Source organism: Molossus molossus, unplaced genomic scaffold (genome assembly GCF_014108415.1).
Source record: "Molossus molossus isolate mMolMol1 unplaced genomic scaffold, mMolMol1.p scaffold_m16_p_1, whole genome shotgun sequence".
Lineage (NCBI taxonomy): Eukaryota > Metazoa > Chordata > Mammalia > Chiroptera > Molossidae > Molossus > Molossus molossus.
The window spans coordinates 28,030,229-28,043,862 of record NW_023425344.1 but is presented as its reverse complement, the minus strand read 5'-3'; the positions used below and the strand labels follow the sequence as shown (position 1 = coordinate 28,043,862).

Genomic DNA, 13,634 nt, shown 5'->3' with positions numbered 1-13,634 from the left:
TGCAAATTGAGGCTCATTAACAACTAGCATCTGTCCCACCCTCTGGAAATCCTCTTACACAGAACACCAGGGCCACATTCCAAGGCCCTGAGTAACTGAGACTACTAGCCTTCAGGCAAAAAGCTAGAGGATAACTGAACCTTTCCTGGACTTGCAAATCTACCTGGGAAAGTAAGGTTACCTACAAAGTGGTGTTTAATGTGGACCCACCCAGGCTCATCCAAACCCAGTAGAGGGAGCCACAAACAGCAGAACACCAACCCACGGAGAAAATTTGGCAGGCTCCAAAACCCACTGAGATAGCCAAAATGGCAAAACAGAGAAACAAATTTCAAATGAAAGAACAAGAGAACTCTATCAAAGATGAGATAAATGAAATGCAATTAAGCAAATTATCAGAGGTAGAGTTCAGAGCCATGATCTTAAGGAAGCTCAACAACATGAGTAAGGACATCAGCACCATGAGTAAAGATATAGAAATATTGAAAACCAACCAAGTGAAAATGAAGAATGACATAGCAGAAATAAAGAACACATTGGAAGGACTAACCAGCAGGGTAGAGGAAGCTGAGGACCAGATCAGTGAATTAGAAGACAGGGTAGAAAAAATCAACCAATCAGAAAACCAAAAGGAAAAAAATTAAAAAACAGGAAGACAGCTTAAGAGAACTGTGGGACAACTGAAAACATAATAACATTCGCTTCATAGGAGTCCCTGAAGAGGAAGAAAATGGGCAAGGGTTAGAGAATATATTTGAAGAAATAGTGACAGAAAAAGTTCCTAACTTGGTGAAGGAAGAAGGCATTCAAGTTCAAGAAGCACCGAGAGCTCCAAGTAAGAAGACCCAAACAGGCCCACACCAAGACACATAATAATTAAAATGCCAAGAATTAAAGACAAAGAGAGAATCCTAAAGGCAGCAAAAGATAAGCAACAGGTTACCTACAAAGGAACCCCCATAAGGCTGTCATCTGACTTCTCAACAAAAACATTACAGGCCAGAAGGAAATTGTATGAAGTAATCAAGGTCATGAAAAACAAGGATCTGAATCCAAGACTACTCTATCCAGCAAGGCTATCATTCAAAATAGAAGGTCAAATAAAGAGCTTCCCAGACAAAAAAAGGCTAAGGGAATACATTAGCACCAAACCAGCACTGCAAGATATGCTAAAAGGACTGCTGTAATTAGTAAAAGAAATCAGAAGAAAAATATAACCAAACTAAACAAAAATGGCAATAAATAAGTACATATTAATAACTACCTTAAATGTAAATAGTTTGAATGCTCTGATAAAAAGACACAGAGTAGCTGACTGGATAAGAAAGCATGATTCACATATATGTTATTTACAAGAGACCCACCTCACAACAAAAGACTCACATAGGTTGAAAGTGAAGGGATGGAAAAAAATCTTCCAAGCAAATGGAAAGGAAAAATAAGCTAGGGTAGCAATACTCATATATAATAAAATAGATTTCAAAATGAAGTCCATAACTGGAGACAAAGAAGGCCACTACATAATGTTGAAAGGATCTATCCAACAGGAAGATATAACCTTGGTAAACATATATGTACCCAATATAGGAGCACCAACATATATTAAAAATATTCTGGAGGACTTCAAAGGAGAAATCAATAGCAATACAATCCTAGCAGGGCACTTCAACACCCCATTGACATCACTGGATAGATCCTTAGACAAAAAATCAACAAGGAAACAGAGACTTTAAATGAAGTGCTAGATCAAATGGATTTAATAGATATCTACAGAGAATTACACCCTAAAACTGCATAATTAACATTCTTCTCAAGTGCACATGGGACATTCTTAAAGATAGACCACATGTTACAGCACAAACTAAGTCTCTACAAGTTCAAGAAGATTGAAATCATATCAACCATCTTCTCAGATCACAATGGCATAAAATTAGAAATCAATTGCAACAAAAACATGCAAAGATGTTTGAAAACATGGAGGCTAAATAGCATATTGTTGAACAATGAATGGGTTACCATGAAGATCAAGGAAGAAATGAAAAACTTCCTGGTAATCAATGAAAATGAACACACGACAACACAAAAATCTATGGGATGCAGCGAAAGCAGTTCTGAGAGGGAAGTTCATAGCACTACAGGCCTACCTCAAGAAACAAGAAAAATTTCTAATAGACTATCTAACCTCACAACTTAAAGAACTAGAAAGCAAACAAAAAGAACACCCCGGAGCAAGTAGAAGGAAGGAAATAGTACAGATCAGAGAAGAAATAAATGACATGGAGACCAAAAAACAAAAAACAAAAACCAAAAAAACCCCACAAAAAAAAAAACAATTCAAGGTATCAATGAAACAAAGAGCTTGTTCTTTGAAAAGATAAACAAGATTGATGGACCCTTAGCTAGACTCACAAAGAAACAAAGAGAGAGAACCCAAATACACAAAATCAGAAATGATGGAAAAGACTAGAGAACCCAGATATGGACCCAAGGCAATATGCTCAATTAATATTTGACAAAGGTGGCAAGAGCATACAGTGAAGACTGAAGACAGCCTCTTCAATGAATGGTGTTGGGAAAATTGGACAGCTACGTGCAAAAAAAGAAAGAAACTAGACCATCAACTTACACCATACACAAGAATAAACTCAAAATGGATAAAAGACATAAATGTGACTCATGAATCCATAAAAATTCTAGAAGAAAATGTAGACAACAAAATTTCGGACATCATATGCAGCAGAATTTTCACTGATACATCACCTAAGGAAATGGAAACAAAGGAGAAAATGAACACATGGGACTACATCAAACTCAAAAGCTTCTGCACAGCAAAAGAAACAACCATCAAAATGGAAAGGCAATCCACTGTATGGTAGAACATCATTGCCAATGATACATCAGATAAGGGGTTAATTTCCAAAATATATAGAGTACTCATACAACTCAACAAAGGAAGACAAAGAAGACAAATCAAAAAATGGGCAGAGGAACTGAATAGACACTTCTCCAAACAGGACATACAAATGGCCAAGAGACATATGAAGAAATGCTCAACATCACTAATCATCAGAGAGATGCAAATTAAAACAACCATGAGGTATCACCTCACACCTGTCAGAATGGCTGCCATCAACAAATCATCAAACAAATGTTAGCGAGGGTGTGGAGAAAAGGGGACTCTAGTGTGCTGCTGATGGGAATGCAGGCTGGTGCAGCCACTATAGAAAACAATATGGTGTTACCTCAAAAATTAAAAATTGAACTGCCATTTGACTCAGTGATCCCGCTTCTAGGAATATACCCTAAGAAGCCTGAAACACCAATCAGAAAGAATATATGTCCCCACATGTTTGTAGCAGCACTATTTACAATAGCTAAGATCTGGAAAGAGCCCAAATGTTCATCAGTAGACGAATGGATAAAAAAGCAGTGGTACATATACACAATGGAGTACTATGCAGCTGTAAGAAAGGAAGATCACTTATCCTTTGAGACCACATGGAAGGAACTAGAAAGTATTATCCTAAGTGAAACAAGCCAAGCAGAAAAAGACAAATACCACATGATCTCACTTATATATAGAATATAATGAATATAAAAATCTGAGGAATAGGGTAGACCCAGAAAGACGGAAGTAGGGTACAGACTGACAACCCTCCAAAGAGGGGGTGATGGGAGGTGGGAAGAGATAAATCGAAGAACTTATATACATATATGCATAACCAATGGACATGGGCAACAAATCCGAGGACGGGGCGGGAGGGATGGGGAGGAGGGTGGCAATGGGGTAAAAAAGGAGAAACATCTGTAACAAAAATAAAATTTAAAAAACAAAACTAAACACACAAAAAAATCAGAAATGAAAGAGGGGAAATAATAACTGACACCACAGAAATACAAAGGATTGTGAACAAATATTATGAACAATTATATGTCAACAAATTCAACAATCTAAGCAAAATGGACAAATTTCTAGAAACACATAGCCTCCCAAAACTGAACTGGGCAGAGATAGAAAACTTGAACAGACCAATAACAACTAAAAAAATTGAAGACGTAGTCAAGATTCTCCCAGCAAACAAAAGCCCAGGCCCAGATGGCTTCATGGGGGAATTTTACCAAACATTCAAAGAAGAACTAATAACCATTCTCCTAAAACTATTTCAAAAAATTCAAGAAGAAGGAAGCCTTCCAAACTCGTTTTATGAGGCCAGCATAATTCTAATTACAAAACCAGAAAAAGACACTACAAAGAAAGAAAACAACAGGCCAATATCCCTGATGAACATAGATGCCAAAATCCTTAACAAAATACTGCAAATTGGATCCAGCAGTACATCAAAAAAAAATATTCACCATAACCAAATGGGATTTATCCCAGGGATTCAAGACTGGTACAATATTTACAAATCAATAAATGGGATACACCAAATAAACAAAATGAAAGACAAAAATAGTATGATCATATCTATAGATGCTAAAAAAGCATTTGACAAAATACAGCACCCTTTTCTGATAAAAACACTCAGCAATTTTGGAATAGAGGGATCATATCTCGACATAATGAAGGCCATATGTAAAAAACCTACAGCCAACATCATACTCAATGGGCAAAAAGTAAAGCATTTTCCTTAATAACAGGAACAAGACAAGGATGCCCACTTTCACCACTCTTATTTAACATAGTACTGGAAGTCTTAGCCACAGCAATCAGACATGAAGTAAAAATAAAAGGGATCTAAATTGGAAAGGATGAAGTGAATCTACTATCATTATTCGCAGATGACATGATATTATACGTAGAAAATCCTAAAGACTCCATCAAAAATCTACTAGACTTAATAAATGAATTTGGCAAAGTAGCAGGATACAAAATTAACGTCAAGAAATCAATGGCATTCTTATACACCAATGATGAACTCATAGAAAGAGAAACTGAAAAAACAATCCCATTTATCATCATGGCAAAAAAATTTAAGATACCTAGGAATAAACTTAACCAAAAAAATAAAGGACCTATTCACAGAAAACTATAGGACATTGAAAAAAGAAATAGAGGAAGATACAAAAAAGTGGAAGCACATACTTTGTTCATGGATAGGAAGAATTAACATCATTAAAATGTCCATAATACCCAAAGCAATCTATAGATTCAATGCAATCCCCATCAAAATACCAACTACATATGTCACAGAACTAGAAAAAATACTTCAAAAGTTCATATAGAACCAAAAAAGACCCTGAATAGAAACAGCAATCTTGAAAAAGAAGAACAAAGTAGAAGGGATCACATTACCAGATTTCAGGATATACTACAAAGTCACTGTAATCAAAACAGCCTGGTACTGGCACAAGAACAGGCATATAGACCAGTGGAACAGAATAGAGAACCCAGAAATGGACCCAAGACAATATGCTCAATCAATATTTGACAAAGGTGGCAAGAGCATACAGTGGAGTAAAGACAGCCTCTTCAATAAATGGTGTTGGGAAAATTGGACAGCTACATGCAAAAAAATGAAACTAGACCATCAACTTACACCATACACAAGAATAAACTCAAAATGGATAAAAGACATAAATGTGACCCATGAATCCATAAAAATCCTAGAAGAAAATGTAGGCAACAAAATTTCAGACATCATACACAACAGAATTTTCACTGATACATCACCTAAGGCAACAGAAACAAAGGAGAAAATGAACACACGGGCCTACATCAAACTCAAAAGTTTCTGCACAGCAAAAGAAACAACCACCAAAATGAAAAGGCACCCCACTTTATAGGAGAGCATCATTGCCAATGATACATCAGATAAGGGGTTAATTTCCAAAATATATAGAGTACTCATACAACTCAACAAAGGGAAGACAAAGAACCCAATCAAAAAATGGGCAGAGGAGCTGAATAGACACCTCTCCAAACAGGACATACAAATGGCCAAAAGACATATGAAGAAATGCTCAACATCACTAATCATCAGAGAAATGCAAATTAAAACAACAATGAGGTATCACCTCACACCTGTCAGAATGGCCGCCATCAACAAATCATCAAACAAGTGTTGGCGAGGTTGTAGAGAAAAGGGGACTCTAGTATACTGCTGGTGGGAATGCAGGCTGGTGCAGCCACTATAGAAAACAATATGGTGTTACCTCAAAAAATTAAAAATTGAATTGTCATTTGACCCAGTAATCCCGCTTCTAGGAATATACCCTAAGAAGCCTGAAACACCAATCAGAAAGAATATATGTCCCCACATGTTTGTAGCAGCACTATTTACAATAGCTAAGATCTGGAAACAGCCCAAGTGTCCATCAGTAGACGATTGGATAAAATAGCAGTGGTACATATACACAATGGAGTACTATGCAGCTGTAAGAAGAAAGATCTCTTATTCTTTGATTCGACATGGAGGAACCTGGAAAGTATTATCCTCAGTGATACAAGCCAAATAGAGAAAGCCAAGTATCACGTGATCTCACTTATTTGTGGAATATAATGAACATAACAGTCTGAAGAACAGGGTAGTCCCAGAGACGTTGAAGTAGGGTACAGACCGACAATCCCCTGAAGAGGGGTTGGGGTGGAGGAAAGAGATAAACGACAGAACTTATATGTATGTATACATAACCAATGGACATGGACAACAAAGCTGGGGACAGGGTGGGGAGGGCGGGGGAGGAGGGTGTCAATGAGGAAAAAAGGAGAAACATCTGTAACAAAAATAAATTAATTAATAAAAAAAAAGAATTGTTTCTATTTTTTGGCTATTATAAATAAAAATGCTGCCATGAATATTCATTTATAGGTATGTGTGTGAATATATATATATATATATATATATTTTTTTTTTTTTTCTCTTGTGTAAATTCCTAGGAGTAGATTTGTTGGGTGATATTGTAAATGTATGTTTAACTAAAAGAACATGAACATCTTTTTTCCAAAGTGGTTGTACTGTTGTACATTCCCACCACATATGAGAGTCATAGTTCATAGCAGCTTTATTCAAATCAACAATAATTGGAAAAAAAACCAAATGTTCACTGTCAGAGAATGAATAAATTGTGGTATATTCATTCAAACGAATACCACAAATAATTATCTACAGCAACATGATTAAAACATATTAAGCAAAAAAAGCAAGTCATAGGTGAATACATTCGGTATATTCCATATATATGTATACAGTTTTAAAATATGCTAAATAAAGCAATGCTATTTAGGAATATATACACTTTGGAAATACTCTAAGATAAAGCAAAGGGGTGATACACACAAAACTCATGATAGCGAATTTTGAGAAAGAAGGAGTGTGCAGGGATGGGAAGGGTAGGGTGCTTCAGAGATATTGGTAATATCCTTTTTCTTAATGTGTGATAGACACATGGTGTTTGGTTTATAATTATTTAACTGGCACAATACATGTTATATATGCTTATGTATTATGTGTATATAATAAAAGTAAAAAAAGAAAGTAAAGATTGTTCATGTTTCTTTGCTTTTCTTTAAAAAGAAAAAAAATAACTGACTTGGACATTTGTCCTATACTCAGTAATACGTTTTTCTAGTTCTTTACTATTCTCTATACTTTGAGAGATTGCAGTCTTAGTAGTGGGGTAATTCTGGAATGCATTTCTATCTCTGGGAGTGAGAATTTAGATGTCTGATTCCCAGTAGTATTAATAGCAGTAGTTAAATTCATAAATCATATTTATGGAGATGAGATCATAGTCCATCTGATAACAAAAATGATTGAGTAGAATAAATTTCTTTATTAAAATTATACCAGGGAAGGATATGTCCCGTACTTATTTTCCAATTGAAGTATTTTAAACTAAGGTTTTAAAACCATCATAAAATGACCTCATAGCCAAATGTAAAGGATATATCATCAATTCTAAAAAGCCTAGTTGATCACTTATTGGATAAGACTGCAATATTGACAGTAAAATTTCTCTATCTTCCTTCTAGGTCATAGCATAATAATATAAATTCAAAAAGTTGAACATTTTATAAGATGAAAAATTCCAGTGAGGAAAATGGAAAGATGACAAGAAATAAGTTTTTCATGTATTTTAGCAATATAAAAAGAGCTACCGTTCCATCAGATAGTGCATTTCTATCTCCCTCCTGGGACATTGCTATTGAAGACAATGTTTTTAAAATTAGTTACTATTTGGTTACAACTTTGTGTATAGGTATATTATAAAATCATGTGTTTGAATAATATAGCCCCCCAAAAAACTGTATAGCAACTCAAGTATGAAATGTATTTGTAGCTAGAAATCACATGTGAATTATTATAGAAGCAATTTCAAATGCAGAGTGTAATGAGCCTTTAATTTATTAAATCGTAAAAATATTATCAGTAATAAAACACTTAAGGAATTAGCATTAAAGTACAAATTCCACAAGTAAAAAAAATTAATGTCAATAGAGAGCTTGGTTTTTCTTTTAAGTTAGAACCAAGATGTATGACTAGAAGTGATCATTCTAAAAAATGGAGTAATTTTCTATTATGCTCCACATTATGTAGAAAAATTTTAAAATATAGTGTTTTGTCCTATATGATTACATGAGAAATGGTAAAGAAAGACATATAAAGGTGGAACTGAGCACGTTACTTATTTCTAGCAAATGAGCGTCAGACAGGAATATCTGAAAGAAAGTTTCCTTATTCCTTAGTTGATCACTACTGCTAATTAGGGATTCCCAATTTTTATATAGTGAGCTTTAATTACTTGTGTGAATTAAATCATAGACAATCCTATCCTAAATGAAGAAGGAATATTTAATTTTTACTTTGGAATATGGGTTTGCATTTTAAATAATACACATTTATACATATTTCAAAAGTGTTTTCATATGTATTATACCATTTGACGCTACGATAACCCCATGAGGTTAACAGAATCTAAAGTTATGATCTCTATTTTACTGATGAGAAAATGAGACTCATGGAGATTGAACCGTTCAAGAGTCTTGGCTAATGACAAATATAGCACTAGACTCTTTGTCTTTTGTTTTGAACTGAATGTTTTTTCTGTTCATATCACCATTTCCATATCTGATGTTTCTCTTCAGACAAAAATACAAATTATGTCATCCTGTTAAGTTTCATATTTGGAGTTCAGGTTGGTTGAATAATGGCCACCCAAACATGTTAGGTGCTAATCCTTAGAGCCTATAAATGCTGCCTTATAAGGAAAAGGGGTCTCTACAGATGTGATTAAGTTAAGGATCTTGAGATGGGGAGATTATCCGAGTGAACCTTAATCCAATCCCAAGTGTCCTTATATGAGAGGCACATGGAGATTTGACCCAGACAGGAGAATAGAAGATAGAGACACAGGGGAGAAGGCAATGGTACCACATAGGCTGAGTTTGGAGTGATACAGCCACAAGCCAAGGAATGCCAGCAGCCACCAAAGCTGGAAGAGAGGCAAGGAACAGATCTTCCCTAGGACTTTAAGGGGAGTGTTGTCTTGCAGACACCTAGATTTTAGACCAGTAAAACTGGTATCGAACTTCTTTCTGGCTTGCAGAACTGTAAGAGAAGGAATTTCTTGTTTTGAACCACCAAGGTTATAGTAACTTGTTACACAGCCCTTGGAAACTAATAGAGACTGTTCATGTTTTCCATTTCCTATTCAACTTCATGCAATTGACTTGAACCTCTAGTGTAGGACAGATGAATTCGGAGGGACCTAAGGTTTGTGCATTAAAACTTTTCCAGAAGAGAGTGGTTTAAATGCTAAGATTTCCAAGCACTTCTCTATAAGGACTATTGACTGAAAATTAATACAGAATGTTGATAACTTAAAAAATATATATTTAAATGGAGTAGCTATTGTTAATTCATGCAAATACAAAGTCTTGTCTGATGATAAGCTAAAATGTACTGAAGCCGCCTAAGAAAAACTGCAGCTTTTATTTTATATTTATTTGAATGCTTAAAATTAAAAATTTCACAATAAAGAAAGTTGTTTTTGTTTTTTCCCCTTTATAGGAAACATGTTGGATCTATCATGTCTGGCAACGTGTTTACAACCTAATCTCACCTATTCACGCTCCTCCTTAAATTTTTCTTTTGTGACTTTTCTGCAACCAGTAAGGAAAACTCAGACCATGATAGCTTTTTTCCTAAATCACTCTAACTTTCAAAACATCACCAGGATGTGTCAAGATATCACAAGTGAATTTAAAATGTGCTCCTCGTGTTTGGTTTGTGAGTCTAAAGGAAACATGGATTTTATTTCTCAGGAACAAACATCAAAAGGTAAATGCAAAGAGAAAGTGAGAATAAAATTTATCAAGGATAAATGACTTTACTCTGTTAAAAAAAAAAAAAAAGGTATTAATAATATATTCCGATTTTAGGCCCATTGGCATTGGAGCGCTCCCTGGGGTGGCCCTTGATGAGTGACTTGAAGGGCTTTGAGATATTACTCTTTCTTGGTTTACTTTGATTTACAAAAAACAAAACATCTATTCTTAAAATTCACATGCATTTGATGGTTAAAGGATTATTTAACATGCTTTTTCAAAGGTATTGAATTTAAGAAAATGAATTTAATAATGTGAATTTTAAAAATCCTAAATAAACTTGTAGATTCTCATAGTAAAAAAAACCTCACACTTTAATTCTACAAGGAGTCATTGAATTCTTGATATATTTGTAACTATTCCTGCTTAACACCTATCCACTGTATATGAGTTGTCTTTTACTTTTCTAACTATTCAATGAGCATCTTGATGGCAAGGACTTTGTCTTTGTTCACTAGTGTATTTCTATATCTTAGCGTAATGTCTCACATTAGGCACTCAAGTGTTTATTTAATAAATACATGAACAAAAAAAGAATAACTATGTATTATCTGTAGGGTCTAATTGAACCTTAAATTTATTATGTGATCAATATATATTATTTAATTAAATTGTATTGATTTGGATCATTGAGAAATTAAATAATTCACTTATAGTCATAAAATATATTGGTTGCCTTAAACCTAAGCATAAAAAGTATTGCTTATACCAATATAGCAAGAGTGCTTCTTTTGCTCTATATTGGCATTTCCCCCCATTATTTAAAAATGGGAACAAGATTTCTTGGCACTGACTTTGGATGAAGTGCAATGGAGATGTCTTCTTCTGAGTTCTTTTTCAAGTAGTGCTATAACTATTGCAGGGTTCTGGGTCAAATCAGCAGAAAGCAAATTGGGGAAATACCTTGTGTATCAAGAGTTGGTAGCTCACAGGAGCTATTTCTCTGCCTCTTGGAAGAGTGAGAACAAGCATTGACAACTTCTCTCAGTTGCTATGGCTGGGAAACAAGTCATCCCAAAACTCAGTGGCTTAAAACAACAGCAATCATTTTATTATTCCTTTTCTTTTTTGTTGGGTCAGGGATTCAGAATGGGCATAACTGGGCATTTCTTGCTGGGAGCATTTCATACAGTGGAGTTACACAGTGACTGGAGCCAAAGCAGAGGGGCTGAGCCGCTAGAGGCAGGTGTGCCCTGCTCTCTCTTGAGGTTTTTCCTCCGAGGTTTTCTATGCGGTCTTTCCTCTGGGGCTGGTGTGGGCTTCCTCACAGCATGATGACCGTAAGTTGCCGAACTGTTGGATAGTGGTTCCAGGCCCCAGCATTATGTTCCAGGGAACAAGGGAGGTATTGCTTCACCTTTTCTGGCTTCGCCAAGCAGGCTCTCCTCCTCTGCATTTGATTAGTTACATTTGTCACAAACCCTCTCACCCAGATTCAAGGTGAAAGACATTAAACTCTCTATGTTGTTAGCGACAAAATTTTAGGTTCACGTGTGTGTTATGGGTTCAGTTATATTAAAGTCCTAAACCCCGGTGTCTCCGAATGTGATATTATTTGAAAAAAGGGTTGTTGCAGATGTAATTAGTTAAGATGAGGTCGATCTTGGGTGGGCCCTAACCCGATATGACTGGTGTCCTTATAGAAAGGGGACATGTGAACACAGACAAGCACACAGGGAGAGTGCCATGTAAAGATCAGGGCAGAGAGCGGGGCGATGCTTCTACAAGCCAATTGACAGCAAACCACCAGAAGCCTGGAGAGAGGCCTGGCACAGGTTACCCTTGGAGCCCTCAGAAAGAAGCAAGTCGGCCATCCCCTTCCTCTTGGAAGTCTAGCCTCAGAACTGTGAGACAGTACACGTCTGTTACTGCAGCCACCCAGGTTATGGTGCTTTGTGAGGGCAGCCCCAGCAAACTAGTGTGATGTGGCACGAGAAATATTGCAGTGACAATTTTTAAAAATAAAATCTGTTCCACAAGTTGTCAGGGAAATATTTGTGACTTCTTTGAGATGCTCTGATTCTATTTCAACCAGGTTTTCACCATCTTAAAATAAAATGTAAGCCCTTTAATCGTTATTTTTGGTGCAGGTAATTTTTTGTTCCTACTTTTTTTATATAGGGAAGAAGAGATTTAGTTTTGAGTTGTATTGTTTTCTTACTACGTATTACTACTTTGCGAATAACATTTTCCTAATCTTTTTCTAGTTCTTATCCTGAGAGGATCCACGGAAGCGACCGCAAATGATTTTCATTCACCTTGTCAACATTTTAATTTCACGGTAGCTCCTACAGTTGACCGCTTGGAGGAATATAACATTAGCTGTAATCTAAAAACAGACACTAGAAGTTCAGCAATCATGGAGGAAGATCCAACCAAGGAAAAGTCTATAAACTATACTTGTGGAATTATGAATTATCCAAATAATTGTATACACATTTCTTTGCACCTAGAAATGGATGTAAAAAGTAAGTTTAAAGGGAAATTAGAGGGAAAGGAGAAATTATATAGGAGCTCTGACATTAACTTCACTGAAAGTCAAATGGTTGAAGATTTTATTGAAATAATATGGCTGGGAAAATGTTAGCCCTTTTATCTGTTCCCCCCTCCCCCCACAAAATGTGCTCTTTTTGGGGCCCAACTGTACCTGGAGGCAGAAGAAGCATCTATGGGTTGTGATTTGAGGGTCACTAGAAAGACACTTTGCCCTAAAATAAATTTCGGACATGCATATTAGGCGTGCTTAAAGTAATACTACCACAGTTGAGTATGAAAGGTTGAGATTTATTTTGAAATGTAAAAGTCCATCTTCATTGTGATATGCTATTAACATCTTATTTTGAATTGATTTAATATGTCCTCTCTTAGAACTGAGAACCAAGCCTGCATTAAGTGGGATTTTATTTTATTTTTTTATCCTCACCTGAGGACATTTTTCCATTTTTTTGTTCAGGTAGAGTGGGAGGGAGAGAGAGGAACAGAGAGAAAGAAAGAAACATCGATGTGAAAGGGACACATCGAATGGCTGCCACCCACATGACCAACCAGGGGCCGGGGACAAACTGCAACCCAGGTACATGCCCTTAGCGGGAACCAAACCCGGGTCTCTCTGGACCGCAGGCCAACGCTCTAACCGCTGAGCCAAACCGGCCAGGGCTTAAGTGGGATTTTTGATGTAAAGCTGAGAAGATAGTCAAGGTGTAGATTAGGCACTTTGGGTGACTGGATGAGTTGGGGGGAGTGTAGGAGCCCAAAAGATGAAACTTACATATATCTTAGCTCTGTTTGAGGCTGATTAACTTCC

General features: G+C 36.0%; 2 protein-coding genes across 2 annotated transcripts in view; one reads left to right on the top strand and one right to left on the bottom strand.

Annotated features, from left to right (window-relative positions):
* The window catches only part of TMEM156 (transmembrane protein 156), a 42,595-nt gene that overhangs the window by 11,173 nt on the left and 17,788 nt on the right, over window positions 1-13,634 (top strand). Inside the window, exons 2-3 of the mRNA XM_036273841.1 lie at window positions 10,014-10,283; window positions 12,538-12,798. Of these exons, the coding sequence (XP_036129734.1) occupies window positions 10,014-10,283; window positions 12,538-12,798 (531 nt within the window). The remainder of the gene's footprint in view (window positions 1-10,013; window positions 10,284-12,537; window positions 12,799-13,634) is intronic.
* KLHL5 (kelch like family member 5) overlaps window positions 1-13,634 on the bottom strand; it is a 142,523-nt gene that overhangs the window by 113,990 nt on the left and 14,899 nt on the right. The gene's annotated exons all lie outside the window — the stretch shown is intronic.